This window comes from Symphalangus syndactylus, chromosome 5, assembly GCF_028878055.3.
Source record: "Symphalangus syndactylus isolate Jambi chromosome 5, NHGRI_mSymSyn1-v2.1_pri, whole genome shotgun sequence".
Taxonomy (NCBI): Eukaryota; Metazoa; Chordata; class Mammalia; order Primates; family Hylobatidae; genus Symphalangus; species Symphalangus syndactylus.
The window spans coordinates 66321124-66348660 of NC_072427.2; the positions used below are offsets into that span (position 1 = coordinate 66321124).

Sequence of the window (27537 nt, forward strand, 5' to 3'; positions counted from 1 at the left end):
AAAACACAAAAAAATTAGCCAGACATGGTGGTGTGGGCCTGTAATACCAGCTACTGGGGAGGCTGAGGCAAGAGAATCGCTTGAACCTGGGAGGCAGAGGTTGCAGTGAGCTGAGATCGCACCACTGCACTCCAGCCTGGGCAACAGAAGGGAATTTCATCTCAAAAAAGCAAAACAAAATGAAATTAGAAGCAATCTAAATGCAACAGAGTGGTAGAAGGCCATTAACAGTCATCTCAGAGACTCCTGCCTTGGAAACTACTCATATAGGAAATGTTCCTAACAGCAACTGTTCTGAGCAAAAACACTAAGTTATTTACATAGTACATTTGCATCAGTACTTGCATTCTATGAGATAAAGTACACCAGAGAACCTGGTTTCATGCTGTGTTCCCCTTATCCAGTCCCTCTTAGCAACAGCCTTTTTTATTGTGTTTGTTTGTTTGTTTTTGAGACAGAGTCTCGCTCTGTGGCCCAAGCTGGAGTGTAGTGGCATGATCTCAACTCACTGCAACCTCTGCCTCCGAGTTCAAGCAATTCTCCTGCCTCAGTCTCCCAAGTAGCTGGGATTACAGGCATGTGCCACCACACCTGGCTAACTTTTGTATTTTTAGTAGAGACAGGGTTTCACCATGCTGGTCAGGCTGGTCTGGAACTCCATACCTTAAGTGATCCGCCCATCTCAGCCTCCCAAAGTGCTGGGATTACAGGCGTGAGCCACCATGCCTGGCCAGCAACAGCATTATAACTTGTCTTAGAGAATACATACTAGCCAGCGGGGCGCGGTGGCTCACCCCTGTAATCCCAGCACTTTGGGAGACCGAGGCGGGTGGATCACCTGAGGTCAGGAGTTCGAGACCAGCCTGACCAACATGGAGAAACCCTGTCTCTACTAAAAATACAAAATTAGCCGGGCATGATGGCGCATGCCTGTAATCCCAGCTACTCGGGAAGCTGAGGCAGGAGAATAGCTTGAACTCAGACGGCGAAGGTTGCAGTGAGCCGAGATCGTGCTACTGCACGCCAGCATGCCAGCCTGGGCGACAGAGCAGAACTCCATCTCAAAAAAAAAAAAAAGAGAGAATACATGCTAGCCATTGGTGGATGCCATTAAAGAAATATTTTATTTTGTCTATATCATTGTAGATGCTAGTATCCTTAGATTAGTAAAACAGAACTACCATATGATCTTTATTTAACAAGCCTTGGGTTAAGCTCTGGAGAATTTTCATAGGCAAATTCTTCCGTATGAGCTGGATCAGTAAACACGCCAATAAAATCTATCTCCAGGAAGAATGGACCATCCACTTTATCAGCCAAGGTGAATCCTATAGAAGAGATCTAAATTTAAAATAGAGAAATTGATTAAAATCTCATACAGTGATGTACTGATATTATTCCAGGAGTTTAAAATCTCATCAGGTGATGATTATGACTGGGTTTTAATGCTATCGGCCCTTAGCAAATACTACTGGTTCTCACATAGCATACTGTAAAAGGAAATACAAGACTGTTTTTCTTTCCTCATTCAACTTCCTCCCCTCTCCTCATTAGGTAGTGCCACTTAAGACTAGGAAGGACGGCTGGGCACCGTGGCTCAGGCCTGTAATCCCAACACTGGGAGGCCAAGGTGGGCAGATCACAAGGTCGAGTTCAAAACCAGCCTGCCCAACATGGTGAAACTTTGTCTCTACTAAGAATACAAAGATTAGCCAAGTGTGGTGGCGGGCACCTGTAATTCCAGCTACTCAGGAGACTGAGGCAGGAGAATTGCTTGAACCCAGGAGGTGGAGGTTGCAGTGAGCCGAGATCATGCCACTGCACTCCAGCCTGAGTGACAAAGCAAGACTCCATCTCAAAAAACAGAAAGACTAGTAAGGACAACATGAATGCCTAATGGAGGTTCCTTGAAGCGTTCATAAACTCTTATTTTAAAGCTAAATTAGGAGAGAAAGGAGGGGGGAAAATAGCTAAAGTAAAATGTAGGCATGCTAAAAAATGATCATTCTAAAATTCCTTCAGGATGTGGGTATAGTTCATAGGAGAGGTCTAAGTCAGCCTCTGGCTGGGTATAAGAGCAGTGGCCCTGAGAAGAAATTTTCATCTGCCAGCCTTCTCAAATGAACTCAGTCTCACTGGAGTTCTGATTCATTAAAAATGATGCAGTTCTGAGTGAAAAATACAGCAATATGTTACCTTATCAAGCGGAAGCTCATGCTGAACATCCCGGATTCTTCCTCGATTAGAGAAGAAAAATTTGGAAAAAGGAATCTGAAAGAAGAAAGCATTTACTTCATAACTGAAATGTAAGCAATTGAGGCATCTGCATGTAATTGTAACGATAAAATAAGAGTTTACATTTATTCTAAAATTATTTAATATATGTATTATGACAAATGGCTAGCCATTTGGATCAAAGATATAACCCAGGCCAAACGATAAAGGGTTAACTATGAAAAAAATATTTGTAACATTTATGGAAAAAAGACTAGTATCTTAAACACAGCTTTTTTTTTTTTTTTCTTTCTGTGGAGAATGGGGTCTCACTTTGTTGCCTGAACCTGGGAGGCAGAGGTTGCAGTAAGCCAAGATCGCACCACTGCACTCCAGCCTGGGCGACAGAGCTAGACTCTGTCTCAGAAGAAAAAAAAAAGGAAAAAAAACAAAAAAGAATTTTAACATTTCCCTTCCTTCCTACATTAGAAACTGAACAAAAAGAAATGTCCTATCCTTCTACTCTTGAATTTTTGAGTGTGCCTTTTTATTCATCAACTTTATTTTCATATTTCTTCTCTATGTAATTTACTTATTATTAAGCATGATCTTTTAAAACTATATCTGGCCTTAATTGTTTGTGTTTTGTTTTGTTTTGAGATAGGGTCTCACTCTGTTACCCAGGCTGGAGTGCAGTGGTGCGATCTTGGCTCACTGCAACTTCCGCCTCCCAATTTCAAGCGATTCTCCCACCTCAGCTTCCTGAGTAGCTGGGACTATAGGCGCACACCACCACACCCGGCTAATTTTTTTTTTTTTTTTGGTAGAGACAGTGTTTCACCATGTTGGCCAGGCTGGTCTTAAACTCCTGAGCTCAAGTAATCTGCCAACCTTGGCCTACAGGCATGAACCACCACACCCTGCCTAAATAATTATACAGAAGCTCTCCAGGATATATTCCTAAATTTTAAAAACACAAAAAACAGGTACAGAGTATGCTAATTTTATTTATATTTTGAGTGTAACAAAGGAAGAAAATGGCTGGGCCTGGTTGTGCATGCCTGTAATCCCAGCACTTTGGGAGGCCAACACAGTAGGATCAATTGAGCCCAGGAGTTCAAGACCAGCCTGGGCAACATGGTGAAACCAAGACTCTACTAAAAAAACAAAAAACTTATCCAGCCATAGTGGTGCATCCTTGTAGTCCTGGCTATTCAGGAGGCTAAGGTGGGAGGATCACCTGAGACTGGGAGGTTGGGGCTACAGCGAGCCCATGCTGCACTCCAGCATGGGCAACAGAAGAGAGACCCTGTCTCAAATAAGTAAATAAGTTTTAATGAACATAAATAAAAATGAATTATACATATTAATAGTTACTCCAGTAATTTTATCTCTAGGAATATAGCCTATGAAAATAGTTAAGTATGTTTACCTCAGAGTTTGTTCCGACAGTAGAAAACTCTGAAAACAATCTAAATCTACATGTACATAATGAAGAACAAGTTAAGAAAAAAACATTTTTTTTTTTTTGAGACAGGGTCTTACTCTGTCACCCAGGCTGCAGTGCATGCAGTAGGGTGATCTCAGCTCACTGCAGCCTTGACCTCTCAGGCTCAAGCAATCCTCTCACCTCAGCCTACTGAGTAGGTGGGACTAAAGGTGCATGCCACCACCCTGGGATAATTTTTGTATTTTTTGTAGAGACAGGGTTTTGCCATGTTGCTCAGGCTTGTCTTAGACTCCTAGCTTCAAATGATTCACAGCCTTAGCCTCCCAAAGTGCTAGGATTACAGGTGTGAGCCACTGGAACCAGCCAAAATTGTTGTCTACTTATATAATATCATGAAGACATTAAAAATGATGTAGAAATATATTTGAAGAGAAAGTTGTAAACAATAGTTCAGTGAAAATACTGTATATAGGTTATAAAACACCACTGGAAGGGAAAAGTGTGACTAGAAAAGTCTGAAAGATACATATTAAAAATAGTATTTTTGTGCCAGGCGTGGTGGCTCACACCTGTAATCCCAGCACTTTGGGAGGCCGAGGCGGGCGGATCACGAGGTCAGGAGATCAAGACCATTCTGGCTAACACAGTGAAACCCCGTCTCTACTAAAAATACAAAAAATTAGCCAGGTGTAGTGGCGGGTGCCTGTAGTCCCAGCTACTCGGGAGGCTGAGGCAGGAGAATGGCGTGAACCCAGGAGGCGGAGCTTGCAGTGAACGGAGATCGTGCCACTGCACTCCAGCCTGGGTGACAGAGCCAGACTCTGTCTCAAAAAAAAAAAAAAAAAAAAAGTATTTTATTGGCTAGGTGTGGTGGCTCACACCTGTAATCCCAGCACTTCGGGAGGCCAAGGCGGGCGGATCACGAGATCAGGAGATCAAGACCATCCTGGCTAACATGGTGAAACCCCGTCTCTACTAAAACTACAAAAAATTAGCCGGGCGTGGTGGTGGGCACCTGTAGTCCCAGCTACTCGGGAGGCTGAGGCAGGAGAATGGTGTGAACCCAGGAGGCGGAGCTGGCAGTGAGCCGAGATCCCGCCACTGCAGTCCAGCCTGGGCGACAGTGCGAGACTCCATCTCACAAAAAAAATAAAATAAAAATAGTATTTTATCACTGGATAGTGGTAGTACAAGATTTTTTTTCTGTATTTTCCAAGTTTTTTATAATGAAGTAGTTATTTTGTATAATAATTCATTATATATATTACTTAAATACAAGTATATATAATTTGTGTTATATATCTATATTACTACATATATATGTATGTATTGAATGCTTATTTTGTGCTAGGCACTAGGACAAAATTCCAGGTGCAGGGGAAACTGGTAAGAACAATATAAGCAAGATCCCTGCTCTCACAGAATTTAGGGCCAGGTGTGGTGGCTCAAACGCCTATAATCCCAGAACCTTGGGAGGCTGAGGTGGGTGGATCACTTGAGGTCAGGAGTTCGAAACCAGCCTGGCCAACTTGGTGAATGAAACCCCATCTCTACTAAAAATACAAAAATTAGCTGGGCTTTGTGTTACACGCCTGTAGTCCCAGCAGGAGGATCTCTTGAACCTGGAAGGCAAAGGTTGCCGTGAGCTGGGATCACACCACTGCACTCCAGCCTGGGCGATATGAGTGAGACTCCTCAAAAAAAAAAAAAAAAAAAAAAAAAGAATTTATATAATTTATGTTCCAGGGAAGGCAGTAGAGTGACAATAAACAGATGAATGAATGAACAAAGTAATTTTAGGTAGTGATAAGTTCTATGAAGAAAGTTATAGGATGGTGGTGTTGAAATAACTGGATTAAAGGGTCCAACTTTGGTTACAGCAATCAGGAAAGGCCTCTCTGAGGCAACTTTTGAGCCGAGAGGTGAATGATAGGAAAGAGAAAGCAGGTGAAGACATGCGGGCAGAGCATTACAGCAGAGCAACACTAAGTGGAAAGCTCTGAGATGGAAATGAGGTTGTTGAGTCTGACAGAAAAGGGGCTGGTGTGGAGGAGGGAGGTAGGAGGAGAGATGGAAGATGAAGACAGGGGTCCGATATTGTAGGCCCATAGGCCATGTTCAGGAGTTTGGAATTTATTTATTTTTTTTTTTTGAAATGGAGTCTTACTCTGTCGCCCAGGCTGGAGTACAATGGCGCGATCTTGGCTCACTGCAACTTCCACCTCTCAGGTTCAAGCAATTCTCCTGCCTCAGCCTCCTGAGGAGCTGGGACTACAGGCGTGTGCCACCACCTGCAGCTAATTTTTTGTGTTTTTAGTAGACACAAGATTTCACCATGTAGACCAGGCTGGTCTCAAACTCCTGACCTCAAGTGATCTGCCCATCTCAGCCTCCCAAAGTGCTGGGATTAAAAGCATGAGCCACCTAGCCCAGCCTGGACTTTATTCGAATTGTAATGGGAAACCACTGAAGGGTCCTGATATGGTTTGGCTGTGTCCCCACCCAAAATCTCATCTTGAATTGTAGTAATCCCCATGTGTCAAGGGAGGGACCAGGTGAAGTTAACTGAACCATAGGGGTGGGAAGTTCCCTCCATACTGTTCTCGTGATAGTGAGTTCTCACAAGATTTGATGGTTTTATAAGGAGATTACCCCTTCACTCGGCTCTCATTCTCTTTCCTGCCACCATGTGAAGGAGGATGTGTTTACTTCCCCTTCTGCCATGATTTTATAAGTTACCTAAGGCCTCCCCAGCCTTGCAGAACTGTGAGTCAATTAAACCTCTTTCCTTTATAAATTACCCAGTCTCAGGTATTTCTTCATAGCAGCAGCATGAGAACAGAATAATACAGGTTACACGCTTAGGAGGTACATTTACATGCTTAGAAGCATGTAAATGATGTCATCTGAACTATGTTTCAGAAAGATCACTCTGGCTGCTGTGGAGCCAGGATTTTAGTGGGGCAAGAAGACAAACAGGGAAATCAATAATGAAGCTGCTGCAATAATCCAAACACCTGGACCAGGGTGGGAGTAGAAGAAATGGCTAGAAATGGTCAGCTGCTGAGTGTATTTTGGAAGCAGAGGTGACAGGACTCACTAATAGACTGGATGTGGGGCGAAGGAGAAGAATTCAGGATGACCCTCAAGTATATGACATGAGCAAAATGGGGGCTTTCTTGTGAGTTTTTTTTTTTTTTTTTTTTTTTTTTTTTTTTTAGACGGAGTCTCGCTCTGTTGCCCAGGCTGGAGTGCAGTGGCATGATCTCAGCTTACTGCAACCTCCGCCTCCCAGGTTCAAGCGATCCTCCTGCCTCAGCCCCCCAGTAGCTGGGATTACAGGCACGCGCCCCCATGCCCGGCTAATTTTTTTTTTTTTTTTTTTTTTGAGACGAAGTCTCATGCCCAGCCTGGAGTGCAGTGGCGCGATCTGCAAGCTCCGCCTCCCGAGTTCATGCCATTCTCCTGCCTCAGCCTCCCGAGTAGCTGGGACTACAGGCACACACCACCACGCCCGGCTAATTTTTTTTGTATTTTTTAGTAGAGACGAGGTTTCACCATGTTAGCCAGAATGGTCTCCATCTCCTGACCTCGTGATCCACCCGCCTCGGCCTCCCAAAGTGCTGGGATTACAGGGTGAGCCACCGCGCCCGGCCTTTTTTTTTTTTTTTTTTTTTGAGATGGAGTATCACTCTGCTGCCAGGCTGGAGAGCAGTGGCCCATCTCGGCTCACTGCAACCTCTGCCTCCCAGGGTCAAGCGATTCTCCTGCCTCAGCCTTCTGAGTAGCTGGGACTACGCCACCACACCTAACTAATTTTTTTATTTTTAGTAGAGACAGAGTTTCACCATGTTGGCCAGGATGGTCTCGATCTCTTGACCTCGTGATCTGCCCACCTCGGTCTCCCAAAGTGCTGGGATTACAGGTGTGAGCCACCGCGCCTGGCCTCTAATTTTTGTATTTTTAGTAGAGATGGGGTTTTGCCAGGTTAACCAGGCTGGTCTCAAACTCCTGATCTCAGGTGATTCACCCACCTTGGCCTCCCAAAGTGCTGAGATTACAGACATGAGCCACCACGCCTGGCCTAGGACACCAACTTTTTTTTTTTTTTTGAGACAGAGTTTGGCTCTTGTTGCCCAGGCTGGAGTGCAATGGCATGATCTCGGCTCACCGAAACCTCCGCCTCCCGGGTTCAAGCAATTATCCTGCCTTAGCCTCCCGAGTAGCTGGGATTACAGGCATGTGCCACCACGCCCGGCTAATTTTGTATATTTTTTAGTAGAGACAACAGGGTTTCTCCATGTTGGTCAGGCTGGTGTTGAACTCCCAACCTCAAGTGATCCATCTGCCTTGGCCTCCCAAAGTGCTGGGATTACAGGTGTGAGCCACCACACAGGCCTAGGACACCAACTTTACAAGAGTTGCCTAGAAGACGTCAAATGGCAGAAACTTCTAAAAAACAAACAAACCCCATCTATTTGGACACAGAGCAGAGATGTGCCTGTGACTTAGCATGGACCTGGCCACATCCTTATCAAAAATATTTACTAGTTAGTATGTTAACATTTATATTAATGAAAATTCATTTATGTCTCTTAACCTTTCTTCTACCCACCAACCCTCACCTTCCAAGAAAGATTAGTAACAAAAAAGAAACTACAATGTAACAATCATCTCCAAGACCTCTTTTTTTTTTGAGACAGAGTCTCATCTCACTCTGTTGCCCAGGCTGGAGTACAATGGCACGATCTTGGCTCACTGCAACCTACACCTCCCAGGTTCAAGCAATCCTCCTGCCTCAGCCTCTCAAGTAGCTGGGATTACAGGCGTGCACCACCATGCCCAACTAATTTTTTGTATTTTTAGTAGAGACTGGGTTTCATCATGTTGGCCAACCTGGTCTCGAACTCCTGACCTCAGGTGATCCACCCACCTCGGCTTCCCAAATTGCTGGGATTACAGGCGTGAGCCACCTCACCCAGCCAAGACCTCATTTTTATAAACAATGAAGATTTATGCTGTTACCTTGACCTCCTGCCAGTAGGGTCCCCCACGGGTGAACATGAAGTAACTGTACATCTGATTCCTCCTCTGGAAGAAATCTATGTCCTCCTTGATATTCACCATCCAAGGCCGACCATCCCCACGTACACGGAGATACAGAGTATTGAACTGGGACCAATCATAAGACATCTTCCTCTCAAAAGCACCCTAAGATATTGAAAGTAAATTGTACCTCATTCTCCACTATTAGCAAAATGTGAGTCATCACCAAGTCAGCATCATCAACAGGATTCACTAACCATTTTTCTGACTTTCTGCCCCATAAGAAGGCAGATAAACCCAGTGATTATTATTTTAGCACAAAATACTGACATAGTTATATGTTTCTAAGGTAATGTTCAACACATAACTGGCCCAGGACAGTGTTTACATGGGGTAGGCACTCACCTGTGTTCAATGAATGGAAATGAATGTATTTCCTTTACCTGGTCCTATGGAGCAATGACTTTTTTTTTTTCCTTTTTTCTTTTTTTTGAGACGGAGTCTTGCTCTGTCACCCAGGCTGGAGTGCAGTGACGCAATCTCGGCTCACTGCAAGCTCTGCCTCCTGGGTTCACGTCATTCTCCTGCCTCAGCCTCCCGAATAGCTGGGACTACAGGCGCCCGACACTACGCCCGGCTAATTTTTTTGTATTTTTAGTAGAGATGGGGTTTCACTGTGTTAGCCAGGGTAGTCTCAATCTCCTGACCTGGTGATCCACCCGCCTTGGCCTCCCAAAGTGCGGGGATTACAGGCATGAGCCACCGCGCCTGGCCTTTTTTTTTTTTGAGACAAAGTTTCAGTCTTGTTGCCCAGACTGGAGTGCAATGGCACGATCTCAGCTCACTGCAACCTCTGCCTCCCGAGTTCAAGCAATTCTCCTGCCTCAGCCTCCCAAGTACCTGGAATTACAGGCATGCACCACCATGCCCAGCTAATTTTTTGTATTTTTAGTAGAGACAGGGTTTCACCATGTTGGTCAGGCTGATCTCAAACTCCCGACCTCAGGTGATCCACCCACCTCAGCCTCCCAAAGGGCTGGGATTACAGGTGTGAGCCACTGCACCCGGCCAAGGAGCAATGACTTCTGAGTGGCCTATTTTATGACAACTGCCTTTCCACAAGTCAGAAAACTATAGAGAAAAGAGCTTAAGTTTTAAAAGTGATATTTAACAACAGTAGCTAGCATCCATTGAATATTTGCATTAAATAATTTGCATGCATAATTTAATCCTCACAACAACGCTATGATAGGTTATTAGCATCTTACCCCATTTTACAGATAAACAAACTGAGCACTCAGCTAATAAGTGGTATATCCAGTGCTGTTTAACTCCAAAATCTGTGTGCTTAACAACTGTCTATACTGCCTCTCTCTTTAAAAGTGGAATTCAGTGTTCATTTCCAAAGGTATTTAGTTATAGCAATATCAAAGGTACTCTGATGTCAAGAATACCAATGTCTAGATATGAACTAATATTTATTAGCTGTGTAACTTTGGACAAGTTACTAAATCTATCCAAGTCTGTTTCCTCATCCATAAACCTGGGATGATCTTACCTCAGGGGATTGTTGTGAGTAATAAATGGGATAATGTATATAAAGTGCTTAGCACAAGGACTGGCAGGCCACGCTTAATAAATGTTATCTACTATTTTCATTATTCCAGAATGAATATTTGGGCCAGGCGCAGTGGCTCACACCTGTAATCCCAGCACTCTGGGAGGCCAAGGGGGGCGGGGGGGGTGGATCACCTGAGGTCAGGAGTTCAAGACCAGCCTGGCCAACATGGTGAAACCCTATCTCTACTAAAAATACAAAAATTAGCCGGGCATGGTGGCGTGCACCAGTAGTCCCAGCTACTCAGGAGGCTGAGGCAGGAGAATCGCTTGAACCTGGAGGGTGGAAGTTGCAGTGAGCCGAGATCACGCCACTGCACTCCAGCCTGGATGACAGAGCAAGACTCCATTTCAAAAAAAAAAAAGAAAGCCACAGGCTGACCCTATATCCACTCTACAAAACCCCTGGTCATTACAGAGGTTGTGGTCTTTGTTAGAGGAGATGAAAATCTCTCCAAAAATCTTTCAAATGTCTAACCTCTCAGGATTCCTGAAACATAACAATGCTCATTCCTGGCCCAAAGCAATGCCCAGAAACAAGTAACTCCTCCTCCTCAGAAACCACTTCCCCCTTGTGCTTCCACTTCACACTTGTGCCAATAGTTACTTATCCCCAGACACAGGTGAGGTGCCAAATATAACATGCCAGGTGTTTTCATTTAAAGAAACAAAAGCTATCTTCTATAGTTTATGCTACAATGAAGTTCACCCCTGTTCACTAGAAAACGATGGCTCCTGGGCCTCACCTACCCTTGGAATCCTGGATATCATTGCACAGTACCCACTTCGGGTAGACTCCCCGTCCTGAGGCGCCTCACAGCTCAGAGTTCCATATAGCAGTGCACTTTGGTTATTCTTGCCCATTTTCAAAAACACTTCACTTCTGCCTCCAATCGTCTTATCAGAAGTCACTGTCCACTTATCCAAATCTTCTTTCCCCCGGAACTGCCAGACAACCTTGGCTTGTTCCAGCAAGACATCATGCAGAGGGCGGCCTTCCGGTCCTCTCCAATGATCCACAATTTCATCCTTCAAATGCCTAAAATGGTACATTGCTTCATCTCTAATTGCTTTATCGAAACTAACATCAGGCTTCTCCTCAGGAGAAGTTATATCCAAAGCAACTTCTTTCTGGTGATCTCCTTGCAAATCCCCTTCAGCCTTCCTCTGTGAGGAGGCTTTGCCAGGAGAAGCCACTGGTTTCTGAAGACTACTGGAATACTCTGCAAAGCGAATACCCAAAAATGGATACAAGGCAGAAGTTGCCTTAGAGAATTTTCTGAGAATATAAGTACCACGCAGCAATTTGTGAACCAAAGCCATGGTACAAAAAAATCAAAATGTAAGTTTCTTCCTGGGCTAGCAAGGGCCACCAAGAAGCTTCAGCAAATAGCCCAATTCTACCTATAACAGAAGAGACATAGAAGAATTATCAGCATACCAATGAATGCATCACAATTTCAAATTCAACAGAAATCAGGTATTTTGAAATTTGTTAACTTATTTATTATTATTATTATTTTATATTATTTGAGACAAGGTCTTGCTCTGTGGCCCAGGCTGGGTGCAGTGGCACAATCACAGCTCACTGTAGCCTCTACTTTCTGGGCTCAAGTGATCCTCCCATCTCAGCCTCCCAAGTAGCTGGGATTACAGGCACACACCACCATGCCCAGCTAATTTTTAAATTTTTTGTAGAAATGGATCTCCCTGGCTGGGCACGGTCCAAGCACTTTGGGAGGCTGAGGCGGGTGGATCACGAGGTCAAGAGATCGAGACCATCCTAGCCAACATGGTGAAACCCCGTCTCTACTAAAAATACAAAACTTAGCTGGATGTGGTGGTGCGCACCTGTGGTCCCAGCTACTAAGGAGGCTGAGGCAGAAGAATTCCTTGAACCTGGGATGAGGAGGTTGCAGTGAGCCAAGATCGTGCCACTGCACTCCAGCCTGGCAACAGAGTGAGACTCTGTCTCAAAAAAAAAAAAAGAAAGAAAAAGAAATGGATCTCCCTGTGTTGCCCATGATGGTTTCGAACTCCTAGGATCCAGTGATTCTCCCCTCAGCTTCCCAAAGTGCTGGGTTGTAGGAATGATGCACTGTCCCTGGCCTTTTTTTTTTTTAATTTCTTTTTATAAGAGACTGGGTCAGGCTGGGTACGGTAGCTCATGCCTGTAATCACAACACTTTGGGAGGCCGAGGCAGATGGATCACCTGAGGTCAGGAGTTCGAGACCAGCCTTGACAACATGCTGAAACCCCATCTCTACTAAAAATAATCCAGGCGTGGTGGCAGACGCCTGTAATCCCAGCTACTAGGGAGCCTTAAGCAGGAGAATCAATTGAACTCGGGAGGCAGAGGTTGCAGTGAGCCGAGATCACGCCACTGCACTCCAGCCTGGACAACAAGAGCAAAATTCCAAGTGGGAAAAAAAAAAAAACAGGGTCTTGCTCTGTCACCCAGGCTGCAGCGCCGTGGCAAGATCAATAACTCATTGTAGCCTTGAACTCCTGGGCTCTGGGCTGAAATGATCCTCCCACCTCAGCCTCCAAGGTAGCTGAGACTACAGGTGCACACCACCATGCCCAGCTAATTTTTTAAAAAAATGTTGGCCGGGCGCGGTGCATCACACCTGTAATCCCAGCACTTTGGGAGTCCGAGGTGGGCAGATCACTTGAGGTCAGGAGTTCAAGACCAGCCTGGCCAACATGGTAAAACCCCATCTCTACTAAAAATACAGAAATTAGTTTGGCATGTTGGAGAGCGCCGGTAATCCCAGCTACTGGGGAGGCTGAGGCAGGAGAATCACTTGAACCCAGAAGGCGGAGGTTGCAAGTGAGCCGAGATCGCACCACTGCACTCCAGCCTGGGTGACAAGAGCGAAACTCCATCTCAAAAAAAAATTGTAGCCCACCACGGCGGCTCACACCTGTAATCCCAGCACTCTGGGAGTCTTAGGCAGGCAAATGACTTGTCGTCAGGAGTTGGAGACCAGCCTGCCCAACATGGTAAAACCCCGTCTCCACTAAAAATACAAAAATTGGCCTGGCGCGGTGGCTCGTGCCTATAATCCCAACACTTTGGGAGGCCAAGGCAGGCAGATCACCTAGATCAGGAGTTCAAGACCAGCCTGACCAACATGGTGAAACCCCTACAGAAAATACAAACAATTAGCCAGGTGTGGTGGCCCATGCCTGTAATCCCAGCTACTCGGCAGGCCTAGGCATGAGAATCGCTTGAACCCGGGAGGCAGAGGTTGCAGTGAGCCGAGATCGTGACACTGCACTCCAGCCTGGGCCACAGAGTGACTCCAACTCAAAAAAAAAAAAAAATTAGCTGGGCATGGTGGTGGGCACCTGTAATCCCAGCTACTCGGGAGGCTGAGGCAGGAGAATCGCTTGAACCTGGGAGGCAGAGGCTGCAATGAGCCAAGACTGCACCATCGCACTCCAGCCTGGGCAACAAAAGTGAAACTCTGTCTCTAAAAAAAAAGTACAAAAATTAGCTGGGTGTGGTGGCGGGCACCTATAGTGTGGTGGCAGGCACCTATAATCCCAGCTACTCGGCAGGCTGAAGCAGGAAAATCGCTTGAACCCAGGAGTGGGAGGTTGCAGTGAGCCAAGATCAAGCCACTGCACTCCAGCCTGGGCAACAGAGCAGGACCCTGTCTAAAAAATAAATAAATAAATAAAAATAAAAAATTGTAAAGCCAGGCGCGGTGGCTCACGCCTGTAATCCCAGCACTTTGGGAGGCCAAGGTGGGTGGATGACAAGGTCAGGAGTTTGAGGCCAGCCTGACCAACATGGAGAAACCCCATCTCTACTAAAAATACAAAATTAGCCCAGTGTGGTGGCGCATGACTGTAATCCCAGCTACTCAGGAGGCTGAGGCAGGAGAATCGCTTGAACCCAGGAGGTGGAGGTTGTGGTGAGCCAAGATCACGCCACTGCACTCCAGCCTGGGCAACAAGAGCAAAACTCCATCTCAAAAAAAAAATAGAGATGAGGTCTTGTTATATTGCTCAGACTAGTCTCTAACTCCTGGGTTCAAGTGATCCTCCTGCCTTAGCCTCTGGAGTACCTGGGATTACAGGCGTGAGCCACTGCACCTGATGAATACCACTCCTAATACTTTTTTTTTTTTTTTTTTTTGAGACAGAGTCTCACTCTGTCACCCAGGCTGGAGTGCAGTGGCATGATCTTGGCTCACTGCAAGCTCTGCCTCCCGGGTTCATGCCATTCTCCTGCCTCAGCCTCCTGAGCAGCTGGGACTACAGGCACCCACCACCACGCCTGGCTTTTTTTTTTTTTTTTTTTTTTTTGTATTTTTAGTAGAGACAGCGTTTCACTGTGTTAGCCAGGATGGTCTCGATCTCCTGACCACGTGATCCACCTGCATTGTCCTCTGAAAGAACTGGGATTACAGGTGTGAGCCACCACGCCCAGCCTACTCCTAATACTTTTGTATCACCCTGATATATATTATCTCATGCCATCCACACACAAATCCTATGAAACAAGTCAGATACATATTTCCTTTCTGTAGGATACAGACACCAATAGGCAAAATGACATTATCAATACCTTTTTTTTTTTTGAGACAGAGTCTTGCTCTGTCACCAGGCTGGAGATCTCCACTCACTGCAATCTTCGCCTCCTGGGTTCAAGCGATTCTCTTGTCTCAGTCTCCTGAATAGCTGGGATTACAGGCGGGCGCCACCATGACCGGCTAATTTTTGTAGGTTTTTTTTTTTTTTTTTCAGTAGAGATGAGGTTTCACCATGTTGGCCAGAGTGGTCTCGAACCCCTGACCTCAGGTGATCCGCCCACGTGGGCCTCCTAAAGTGCTGGGATTACAGGCGTCAGCCAGCCACTGCACCCAGCCTTTTTTTTTTTTTTTTTTTTGAGATGAAGTCTCGCTGTGTCACCCAGGCTAGAGTGCAATGGCACGATCCTGGCTCACTGCAACCTCCACCTCCCGGGTTCAAGTGCTTCTCCTGCCTCTGCCTCCCGAGTGGCTGAAATTACAGGTACCCACCACCATGCCTAACTTTTTTTTTCTTTTTTTTTAAGACAGAGTCCAGCTCTGTCACCCAAGTTGGAGTGCAGTTGCGCGATCTCGGCTCATTGTAAACTCCACCTCCTGGTTTCAAGTAATCCTCTTGCCTCAGCCACTGGGATTCAGGCGTGTGCCACCACGCCCAGCTAATTTTTGTATGTCTAGTAGAGACAGGGTTTCACCATGTTGGCCAGGCTGGCCTCGAACTCCTGACCTCAAGTGATCCGCCCGCCTAGGCCTCCCAAAGTGCTAGGATTACAGGCGTGAGCCACCGCGCCCAGCCGACATTATCAATAAGGTTTGTTGATAAATCAAAACCATGTAAACAGTATGTTTTCACATGTATTATAAACGTTAAGGGAACCAGGAAAAATTAACAGTTGATCTGAGGTCCTGGAATTACGGATAACATTTAAATTCCCCCGCGCCGGTTGCACTTAAATGATTTTACCTCTACACATACCGAAATTTGAGAAACAAATGATAGCTCATGTTTTCCAAACCCTCCGTAGTGTTATTTCTCTAATAATATCACTTTAATTATAAATGCTTTTTTTTTTCCTACCAGTAAACAGAAAATCTAACCTATTAACTGGACAATACCGCCCTGAGGTTGACGGTGGGTTTTGACAACACAATCCACGCAGCTAGAAGTGAGTAGAGTTAGTAAAGCTACCCATGGCTTACCATGTGCCAGAAACTGCTCTAAGTGTTTCACTGACGGCTCACAACAATCCTGAGAGAGGTACTATTATTACTACAATTATAGAGACGAGGAAACTGACGTTCCAAGACTAATTTACCCGAGGTCACACAGGTAGTGAGTGGCAACTCTTCTGCCTTGGCGTTTACCTCCCGCACTCACGGCCTGGCCTCCGGGGGCCAGACATTCGCCGCGCTGGGGAAGCCCCCTCAACCTTCAAGTGCCAGGGCTCTGTCGCCCCACACCCGGGACACACCAACCGCCGGCCTACCACCGCTTACCTCCCTGAGCCTATAGTGTGGCTTCCGCCCAGAAGCCACTTTACCCATATAGGTCCATCTGCTTTTCCCTTCCGATGCCAAACAAGGCGTCAGAACACTAAAGTTCCGGCCGGGTACAGAAGCCTAGGAAGGATAGCGAGGACCCCGTAGCCCAGCCAACTGAGGTTTTTGGAGGTTTTTGGTCCACTTAGTCGCCAGTTGTAAGGAAGCAGTGAGAATTCAGGTAAGTTTTTCGCCTCTCCTTCCTGTATCCTTTCAGGCGGCAAACTCCATCCCTGCGTCTTTTTTTTTTGAGACGGAGTCTCGCTCTGTCGCTAGGCTGGAGTGCAGTGGCGCGGTCTCGGCTCACTACAACATCTGCCTCCCAGGTTCAGGCGATTCTCCTGCCTCAGCCTCCCGAGTAGCTGGGATTACAGGTGCGCGCCATCATGCCCGGCTAATTTTTGTATTTTTAGTAGAGACAGGGTTTCACCATGTTGGCCAGGATGATCTCGATCTCCCGACCTCGTGATCCATCCGCCTCAGCCTCCCAAAGTGCTGAGATTACAGGCGTGAGCCACCGCGCCCGGCCCCCTGCGTCTTTCAAATAGAACCCAGTTATTGCTAACGCCCCTGCGCCCCTTGGCTCCTGTATCCCTTCCTTCTTTATCTGTCGCCTCAGTCCCCACAAGAACTGCCTGAGGCCTCAAAAGGCCGGTTCTGCTAGAATTGCCCTCGTGAATTCTTGAGGACCCACCACGCACCTGGACAGCAGCCCCTCCTACCAGCCCTTCCCTAGTCCCGCCCCACAGGGTCGCCAGTTCCTCAGGGCATCCGTTTGTACCTTGTGCACACCTCTGTGAAAACTTTTTTTTTTTTTTTTTTTTTTTGAGACGGAGTCTCACTCTGTGGCCCAAGCTGGAGTGCATTGGCGCGATCTGCAACCTCCGACTCCTGGGTTGGAGCAATTCTCCTGCCTCAGCCTCCCAAGTAGCTGGGATTACAGGTGTGCGCCACCACACCCGGATAATTTTTGTATTTTTAGTAGAGACGGGGTTTTCCCATGTTGGCCAGGCTGGTCTCGAAATCCTGACCTCATGATCCACCCACCTCGGCCTCCCAAAGTGCTGGTATTACAGGCGTTAGCCACCGTGCCCGGCCAAAGCACTTAAACATTGTTTGTTTGTTTGTTTGTTTGTTTTTCTTGCTGCCAGGGAAGACAGAATCAACATTGTATCTTTCACTCACTTCTCACTTCCTCCGCCACGCTGTGAGCTTTCTTGGGTCCAGACTGTGCTGTTTTTCCTTTCTCCAGAATGTACCATAGCGGCGGGAATTTAGTGCTTAGTGTGAATTTGAGAGCGTATAGTTCCGTAACACCTTTGTTCTCTAAGGTTCCGAAGGAGCTCACCAAATACAATAGCCCTTTCCATGTTTTCTCCTTCACTAGTTTCCGCGCCGCCTCCTCTTCCTCAAATTCAGCTTGGCTTCTCTAGACTCTACACTTGCCCCCTCAAACCTTCCCTTTCTGCCCCCATCACTGACTCTTCTATTCTCTTCCCACAACCTTTAATGCGGGCTTCCTATAGTTGAAAGGAATGCGGGCTGTCTCTCCATGGCCCATCCTGCACCTACTTCTTTTCTAGTTTCAAATATAAGTTATCGGCCGGCGCGGTGGCTCACGCCTGTAATCCCACCACTTTGGGAGGCCAAGGCGGGCGGATCGCAAGGTCAGGAGATCGAGACCATCCTGGCTAACACGGTGAAACCCCGTCTCTACTAAAAATACAAAAAAATTAGCCGAGCGTGGTGGCGGGCGCCTATAGTCCTAGCCACTCAGGAGGCTGAGGCAGGAGAATGGCGTGAACCCGGGAGACGGAGCTTGCAGTGAGCCGAGATAGCGCCACTGCACTCCAGCCTGGGCCACAGAGCCAGACTCCATCTCAGAAAAAGAAAAAATCGAAATGTCTTTCTGTTGTTGTTTTTTAGGAAATATCCTTGAGTAATAAAAAAAACCTAAATGTCTAAAACTAAATGTGTCATTTTTCCTCATACTAATTCCTCCTATCTCCCTATTTCTGTAAATGGCCACATCCTTTTAGGATGGAAATCCTTGACTGTCCTTGGCTCCTCTCCTTAAAATCTTCGCTTACTGATTTTAAATCCTGTTGCATTCTCTTGCTGTTTTTGATCTTTGATCTTTTCACACCTTCTTTCCAAGCCCACTGACACGTTTCTTGTTTCCTTTTGGTTTTTAAAATATAGTAGCCATCCTAATGAGTGTGAAGTGGTATCTCATTTTGGTTTTGATTTGCATTTCTCTAATCATTAGTTTGCTGCTTTTTTTGTTTTTTTTTGAGCCACAGTCTTCCTCCCTCACCCAGGCTGGAGTGCAGTGGCGCGATCTCAGCTCACTGCAACCCCCGCCTCCCGGGTTCAAGTGATTCTCCTGCCTCAGCCTCCCGAGTAGCTGGGATTAGAGGTGCATGCCACCACACCCAGCTAATTATTGTATTTTTAGCAGAGTCAGGGTTTCGCCATGTTGGTCAGGCTGGTCTCCAACTCCTGACCTCAGTTGATCCACCTACCTCAGCCATCCAAAGTGCTGGGATTACAGGCGTGAGCCACTGTGCCAGGCTGTTTGCTTGTTTAAGTATAGGAAGCCCCATATGTGTTTATTACCAGTGGAGAAAGGACGGCTGGAAGAGAGAAAAAAATATTCAAATAGAAAGGAAGGACATGACGATGCCAGGCAGAAGAAAAGGTAGAGTCATTAGGGGAAGGAAATATAGGAAATAAAGGAAGGAAATAAAGGCAAAGAGCTGAGGGGAAATGATTATGTAACCATGTCTGTAGCACCTTCTTCCTTGGCCTCCCAGACAGTGGTAGTGGGCTCCACCAAATCTTAACTATATCTTTGTTCACAACAAAACTGAAACCTGGCCAGGCAGGGTGGCTCACACCTGTAATGGCAGCACTTTGAGAGGCCTAGTCGGGTGAATCACCTGAGGTCAGGAGTTCGAGACCAGCCTGACCAACATGGTAAAACCCCGTCTCTACTACAAAATTAGCCAGAGGTGGTGGCAAGCACCCGTAATCCCAGCTACTCTGGAGGCTGAGGCAGGAGAATGGCTTGAACCTGGGAGGCAGAGGTTGCAGTGAGCTGTGATCTTGCCATTGCACTCCAGCCTGGGCAACAAGAGTGAAACTCTGCCTCAAAAAAGAAAACAACAACAACAACAACTGAAACCCATCCAAATTAGACATGGAGACAACAGGGGACCATCTATCTATTTGTGGACATAGGGCTGACAAATACCATAAATTATAATATGACAAAGGGAACAAAGTGAGGCAAACTAAGAGCAGGCAACTACAAAGAGAAGCCCCTGCCTAAAAGGAAATGAACAGTAAGAGCATCATTCAGAAGCCTGAGACCAGAGGACATTGAACCTGTTTTGAATCCAAATATGAATGGGTGAAGCCCTGTAGTCCCCTATATTGCAAGCAGTGACAAAAGAGGCAGAGGTGTTGTTCAGCCCTGGCCAACCTTAGAAGGTAGCAGGATCATTTTTTGTTTGTGTGTTTGCTTGTTTGCTCGTGTTGTCTAGGCTGGAGTGCAATGGCGCAATCTCAGTTCACTGCAACCTCCACCTCTCGGGTTCAAGCGAATCTCCCGTCTCAGCCTCCCAAGTAGCTGGGATTACAGATGCATGCCACCATGCCTGGCTAATTTTTGTATTTTTAGTAGAGACGAGGTTTCATCATATTGGTCAGGCTAGTCTTCAACTCCTGACCTCAGGTGATCCACCCGCCTCAGCCTCCCAAATTGCTGGGATCACAAGCATGAGCCACAGCGCCCAGCCTGTTTTTGTTGTTTTGAGCCGAAGTCTTGCTCTGTCGCCCAGGCCAAGGTGCAGTGGCCTGATCTTGGCTCACTGCAACCTCTGCCTCCCAGGTTCAAGCGATTCTTCTGCCTCATCCTCCTGAGTAGCTGGGACTACAGGGGTACACCACCACACCCAGCTAAGTTTTGTTGTTTTAGGGGAGACAGGGTTTCGCCATGTTGGCCAGGCTGGTCTCCAACACCTGACTTCAGGTGATCCACCCATCTCGGCCTCCCAAAGTGCTGGTATTACAGGCATGAGTCACTGCGCCCGGCCAGGAGGGTTTTTCTCTTTTTTTTTTTTTTTTGAGACCGAATCTCACTCTGTCGCCCAAGCTGGAGTGCAGTGGCGCGATCTCGGCTCACTGCAACCTCTACTTCCCGGGTTCAAGCAATTCTCCTGTCCTGCCCTCCCGAGTAGCTGAGACTACAGGTGCATGCCACCACACCCGACTGATTTTTTTTTTTTTTTTTTTTTTTTGAGACGGAGTCTCGCGCTCTCACCCAGGCTGGAGTGCAGTGGCGCAATCTCGGCTCACTGCAAGCTCCGCCTCCCGGGTTCACGCCATTCTCCTGCCTCAGCCTCTCCGAGTAGCTGGAACTATAGGCGCCCGCCACCACGCCCAGCTAATTTTTTGTATTTTTAGTAGAGACGGGGTTTCACTGTGGTCTCGATCTCCTGACCTCGTGATCCGCCCGCCTCGGCCTCCCAAAGTGCTGGGATTACAAGCGTGAGCCACCGCGCCCGGCCGATTTTTTTTTTTTAATAGAGACAGGGTTTCACCATGTTAGCCAGGATGGTCTCGATCTCCTGACCTCGTGATCCACCTGCCCCAGCCTCCCAAAGTGCTGGGATTACAGGCGTGAGCCACCGCACCTGGCCAGGAGGGGTTTTATTTTATTTTTTTAAGCTGCTGAATTTGTGTTAAGCAGGATCCTAATGTCATTTCCAATCAATATTAAATGAAATAATATATATATAAAATGTTTGCATAATTATTGGAATTATTTGGTAAATGTGCAAAAAAGCTAGCTATTATTGCTGAACTATAGGACGGTGTTCAACAAGTACACAGTCCAATAGAGGGCATGTCATCAAACAAATAACTGCAGCACAGTTAGAAACTATAGTAGAGGGCGGTATTAGGTACAAGACTGGCCCAAAGAAGGGCGTAATGAATACTTATGGGCTAGACATTGAGTTTAACACTTCTCAGGCAGTTTCTCTTTTCATTGTCAGAACAATTCTGTGAAGTAGGTACTCATATTACACCTATTTCCCAGGTAAGAAAACAGATGTTAAGTAACATGCTAGTCACATGCTTGTCACAGCCGTTGAAGTGGCAGAGCTGGGATTCAAACCATGTCTGTCTGCTAAATCCAGGATACATGCTCATTATTCACTACATTGTATCATGCCTGCTCATCTGAGTTAGGGAGTAGTTCCTAGAGGAAGAACATGAACTGAGCATTGAAGGATAAAGCATTTAACAGACAGATGAGAGGGAGAAGGGGACTCCAGTTGAGGGAACATGTATATGCAAAGGCAGGGAGTATGAAACAGACGACGTGCCCACAGAAATGGAAGACTTCCACTTGTCAGAATAGTGATGATTTCTACTGTCTCTTTTTTTTTCCAGACGCAGTCTCACTCTGTTCCCAGGCTGGAGTGCAGTGGCCCAATCTCAGCTCACTGCAACCTCTGCCTCCCGGGTTCAAGTGATTCTCCTGCCTCCCGAGTAACTGGGAGTACAGGGGTGTGCCACCACACCCAGCTGATTTTTGTATTTTTAGTAGAGATGGGGTTTCACCATATTGGCCAGGATAGTCTCCATCTCTTGACCTCATGATCTGCCCACCTCGGCCTCCCAAAATGCTGGGATTACAGGCATGAGCCACTGCACCCAGCCCAATTTCTACTGTCTAAAAGCAACACAGAGTCAAGCCCAGGGCCATGCACTTACCATACCATGTCTCTTAAGACTTACCATGGGCCTGACACAGTGGCTCACGCCTGTAATCCCAGTACTTTGGGAGGCCAAGGCAGATGAATCACCGGAGGTCGGGAGTCCGACACCAGCCTGACAACATGGAGAAACCCCATGTCTACTAATACAAAAATTAGCCAGGCATGGGGGTGCATGCCTGTAATCCCAGCTACTTGGGAGGCTGAGGCAGGAGAATTGCTTGATTTGGGTGGGATTGACTCTAAGTCCATCCTCAAAGGTTGTGCTAACTGGTTTTATCCAATCAGCATATTCTCACCTCTCCGGCCCCAGGGATTGGCTCAGAAGTTGACAAGTAACTCAGGTAGTGCCAGGGAGGGCCAGTGACCTCTGGGAACAAGCAGCTTCTTCCTTCTTCCTTGGAGGCTACTGGAAAAGACCCTCTGTCTTCCTCTGGGTAATGTAGTGAGAGCTATTTTGTAACCATGTGGACAGAACCTAGAGCTGCCTGCCTGTGGGTGAGTTGGGACACCAAGGATTAAGGCAGAGCCAAGAACAGAAAGAAGCCAGATTTCTGACACTATCTGTGCTGCTGAATCAGGCATTCCCTGAGGCCAGACCTGCTTCTGGATTTTTCAGTTACATGAGCCAAGATTATGTTGTTTAAACTACCTTGTGTTGAGTTTTCTGTTACTTGTAGCCAAAAGCATCCTAACTGATACAGCTGTGGAGGAAGAAAACAGAACATGAAGTCAGCATGCAAGAGGCTTTTTTTTTTAATATATATTTTATTTTTCTTGAGACGGAGTCTTGCTGTCACCCAGGCTGGAGTGCAGTGGTGTGATCTCCGCTCACCGCAACCTCCGCCTCGCAGGTTCAATCAATTCTCCTGCCTCAGCCTCTTGAGCAGCTGGGATTACAGGCACATGCCACCACGCCTGGCTAATTTTTGTAGTTTTAGTAGAGACGGGGTTTCACCATGTTGGTCAGGATGGTCTCGATCTCTTGACCTTATGATCCACCAGCCTCGGCCTCCCAAAGTGCTGGGATTACAGGCGTGAGCCACCGCGCCCGACTGACATTTTTACTTTTTTTAATTTTTATTTTATTTTTTTGAGATGGAGTTTTCGCTTTTGTCGCCCAGGCTGGAGTGCAATGGCACAATCTCAGCTCACTGCAAAATCTCTGCCTCCCGGGCTCAAATGATTCTCCTGCCTCAGCCTCTGAGTAGCTGGGATTACAGGCATGTGCCACCACGCCCGGCTAATTTTGTATTTTTAGTAGAGACGGGGTTTCTCCATGTTGGTCAGGCTGGTCTCAAACTCCCGACCTCAGGTGATCCGCCTGCCTCGGCCTCCCAAAGTGCTGGGATTACAGGCGTAAGCCACCTTGCCCAGCCCACGTTTTTACTTTTTATATGAAAGCGATATGTTAAAAAGGAGCCAGGGCACCTGTAATCCCAGCTACTCAGGAGGCTGAGGCAGAAGAATCGCTTGAACCTGGGAGGCGAGGGTTGCAGTGAGCTGGGATCCTGCCACTGCACTCCAGCCTGGGCAAAAGAGTAAGACTCAGGCCGGGCGCGGTGGCTCACGCTTGTAATCCCAGCACTTTGGGAGGCCGAGGCGGGCGGATCACGAGGTCAGGAGATCGAGACCATGGTGAAACCCCGTCTCTACTAAAAATACAGAAAATTAGCCAGGCGTGGTGGCGGATGCCTGTAGTCCCAGCTACTGGGAGAGGCTGAGGCAGGAGAATGGCGTGAACCCGGGAGGCGGAGCTTGCAGTGAGCCCAGATTGCGCCACTGCACTCCAGCCTGGGGGACAGAGCCAGACCCAGACTCCGTCTCAAAAAAAAAAAAAAAAAAAAAGAGTAACACTGTCTCAAAAAAATAAAATAAAAATAAAAAAATAAAATAAAAGGAGCCAGCTGAGAGAGACTGAAGGCATAGAAAATAAGAGCAATAATCAATAGAGTGATGCTTCTGAGAAACAGAAGTAACAAAACATAGGACACAGGAGGAGCTTTAGACAGAAGGGAATGCTTATCCATGCCTGTGACAAAGTAGGCACTTAATAAATATTTGTAAATTGAGTAGATCAATGATTTGGGACCTTCTGAAAACTCCTCTGTATTGATAGAGGAATTTATAACTGATTTATAGAAGGCTACATTCTTCTGCATTTTGCATCTTGCCAAGTCGTTCTGAGGTCACTCTAGCTTAGGCTTTTGAAATACCTTGTTATCACGTGCATGCAGACTTTTTCAGGAAATGTAGAGACAGAAAAGAATCTCTGATCCTGAACTCTTTTACATGATTTTTAGGCTTCTCTCTCTGTGTCCAGTGTTTTTCAAAATGAGTCCCTCTCATAACTTACAAGGAAATCACTCTAGGCATCTGTTAAAAATGCAGATTCTGGCCGAGCGCGGTGGCTCACCCCTGTAATCCCAGCACTTTGGGAGACTGAGGCAGGTGGTTCATGAGGTCAAGAGATTGAGACCATCCTGGCTAACATGGTGAAACCCCGTCTCTACTAAAAATACAAAAATTAGCCAGGCATGGTGGTGGGCGCCTGTAGTCCCAAGCTACTCGGGAGGCTGAGGCAAGAGAATCGCTTGAACCCGGGAGGCAGAAGTTGCAGTGAGCCGAGATTGTGCCACTGCACTCCAGCCTGGGCGACAGAGCGAGACTCCGTCTTAAAAAAAAAAAAAAGTGTAAACCAGGGAATCCTGTGTTGATAAGCTTGCAAGTTTGGCTTTGATAAAGCAAGAATTTAAATTGCAGGGTTCACTTGTACTCATGGTTCCAAGCGTGTTACAGTTAGCTGTGATATACATCTCAGGTAATGAGTAATTAATCATACTCAAGAATCAAAGTTGGCAAATAACTAACTTTTTTTTTTTTTTTTGAGACGGAGTCTTGCTCTGTCTCCCAGGCGGGAGTGCAATGGCGCGATCTCGGCTCACTGCAAGCTCCGCCTCCCGGGTTCATGCCATTCTCCTGCCTCAGCCTCCCGAGTAGCTGGGACTACAGGCGCCTGCCAACACGTCCGGCTAATTTTTTGTATTTTTAGTAGAGATGGGGTTTCACTGTGTTAGCCAGGATGGTCTCGATCTCCTGACCTCGTGATCCGCCCGCCTCGGCCTCCCAAAGTGCTGGGATTACAGGCTTGAGCCACCGCGCCCGGCCGGGCAAATAACTAACTTATAAAAATAATTTTACTTTGGGAGGCCGAGGCAGGTGGATCACGAGGTCAGGAGATTGAGACCATCCTGGCTAACACGGTGAAACCCTGTCTCCATTAAAAATACAAAAAAATTAGCCAGGCATGGTGGCAGGTGCCTGTAGTCCCAGCTACTCGGGAGGCTGAGGCAGGAGAATGGCCCCGGGGGGTGGAGCTTGCAGTGAGCGGAGATTGCGCCACTGCACTCCAGCCTGGGCGACAGAGCGAGACTCCTTCTCAAAAATAAAAAAATAAATAAATAATAATAATAATTTTAGCTGAGGTAGGAGGATAGCTTGAGTCCAGGAGTTCAAATCTAGCCTGGGTGACAAAGCAGAACCCCGTTTCTAAAAATATAATAATAATACAAATTAACTAACACAAAAATACAAATAACTTTAAAGATATAAGATTGTCCCTATGGTAACATCCCTTTCATTCCTTGGCATTGTGATATGCTTTTCTGAAAGCTGTTTTTGAGTACAGTGGACACTTCAGGATATGTGTATATCCAATGAAAGACAGCCTCTGTTACATGTGCTGAGGTAGGAACAAAAGGTTATGAACTACAGAGCTATCCTGAGAGAGGCCAGAGTAAAGCATCTTAAAATTAGTTCCCAGCTCAGCACAGTGGTTCATGCCTGCCCAACACTTTGGGAGGCCAAGGTGGGAGGATCACTTAAGCTCAGGAGTTTGGGATCAGCCTGGGCAACATATGGAGACCGCATCTCTACAAAAATAAAGAAAAATTAGCCAGGTGTGGTGGTGCATTTCTCTGGTCCTGGCTACTTGGGAGGCTGAGTTGGGAGATCGCTGGGGCCTGGGAGGTTGAGTCTGCAGTGAGCTGTGATTGTGCCACTGCATTGCAGCCTGAGTGACAGAGTGAGACTCAGTCTCAAAACAAAACAAAACTTTGAGATGATGGACACTTGCATAGGAAAAAAAAATTAGTTCTTACTTACCAGGAGGAAACAATTAAATACAAAGAAGCCAAGGATTCTCATTTAATATATACTCACCATGTGTATTTTAGTCATGGAACTCAGCCCTCTGGTAGTAGACATTACCTCATGGATATACAAAGCATTTTCTGACACTCCCTGGTGCCACCTTGGCATGGCACTCAAACCAGTCTAACGCTGCAGGGAGAAACCACATTATAGGATAACACATGTTGCATGATCCTGTTTTGGGGTGTGTTTACATGTATTCCCTAAGAGGTCTGGAACAATACACACTAAACTAGTCATAGGAGTTTTTCCTGGAGAATGAGATTGGGAGAGAAGAGGGATGAGGGTGAGGACCTCCTTTTTACTTTATATACTTCTGGATTTGGATTTCTTATTTATAGTGGACATATATTAATTTTGTACTCTAAAAAATAAATTTGGCTGGGCATGTTGGCTCATGTCTTTAAACCCAGCACTTTGGAAGTCCAAGGCAAGGGGATCACTTAAGCCCAGGAGCTCAAGACCAATGTAGGCACCATGGTGAGACCTTGTCTGTACAGAAATATTTAAAAATTAGCCGGGCATGGTGGAGTGCCTGTTGTCCTAGCTACTCTGTGAGCCATGATCCTGTCACTGTATTCCAGCCCAGGCAATGGAACAAGACTCTGTTTCAAAAAACAAAACAAAACAAAACAAAAATCATAATAGTACATTTTTTTAAATACATTATTTAAATCCAGGCACAGGGGTTCACGTCTGTAATCCAAACACTTTGGGATGCTGAGGTGGAAGGACTGCTTGAGCCCATGAGTTTGAGACCAGCCTGGGCAACATAGGGAGACCCTGTCTCTGCAAAAAAAATACAAAAATTAGCTGAGTGTGGTGGTGCGCTGTAGTCTCAGCTACTTGGGAGGCTGAGGTGGGAGGACTGCTTGAGCCTAGGAGGTTGAGGCTGCAGTGAGCCATGACGGTGCCATTTTACTTCAGTCTGGGGGACAGAGCAAGACCCTGTCTTTAAAAAATAAAAATAAATACAATTGGCCGGGCGTGGTGGCTCACGCCTGTAATCCCAGCACTTTGGGAGGCTGAGGCGGGTGGTTCACCTGAGATCAGGAGTTTAAGACCAGCCTGACCAACATGGAGAAATCCCATCTCTACTAAAAATACAAAATCAGGCCGGGCGCG

General features: G+C 46.5%; 2 protein-coding genes across 13 annotated transcripts in view; one reads left to right on the top strand and one right to left on the bottom strand.

The window, feature by feature from the left end:
* Window positions 1-1105: 1105 nt before the first annotated feature.
* On the bottom strand, window positions 1106-16484 carry NDUFAF1 (NADH:ubiquinone oxidoreductase complex assembly factor 1). 11 transcript variants are annotated; one of them, XM_063639153.1, is made up of 6 exons: window positions 16073-16437; window positions 14911-15023; window positions 11078-11731; window positions 8690-8875; window positions 2197-2271; window positions 1106-1341 (listed from the first exon to the last, which is right to left on the bottom strand). In XM_063639153.1, exons 3-6 carry the CDS (start codon window positions 11648-11650, stop codon window positions 1192-1194), a joined length of 984 nt encoding a protein of 327 aa, XP_063495223.1. In that variant the 5' UTR covers window positions 11651-11731; window positions 14911-15023; window positions 16073-16437; the 3' UTR covers window positions 1106-1191. The 11 variants fall into 11 exon arrangements, with proteins under 11 accessions (XP_063495223.1, XP_063495225.1, XP_063495224.1 ...); XM_063639155.1 differs by having other exon boundaries at window positions 16189-16425; XM_063639154.1 differs by having other exon boundaries at window positions 14911-15055; window positions 16073-16425.
* Window positions 16485-16498: 14 nt separating this feature from the next.
* The window catches only part of RTF1 (RTF1 homolog, Paf1/RNA polymerase II complex component), an 87772-nt gene continuing 76733 nt past the window's right edge, over window positions 16499-27537 (top strand). The window contains exon 1 of one of the 2 annotated variants that reach the window (XM_063639104.1): window positions 16499-16592. The gene's annotated coding sequence lies outside the window, so the exon portion shown is untranslated. The remainder of the gene's footprint in view (window positions 16593-27537) is intronic. The other variant, XM_063639106.1, reaches the window with a different exon arrangement.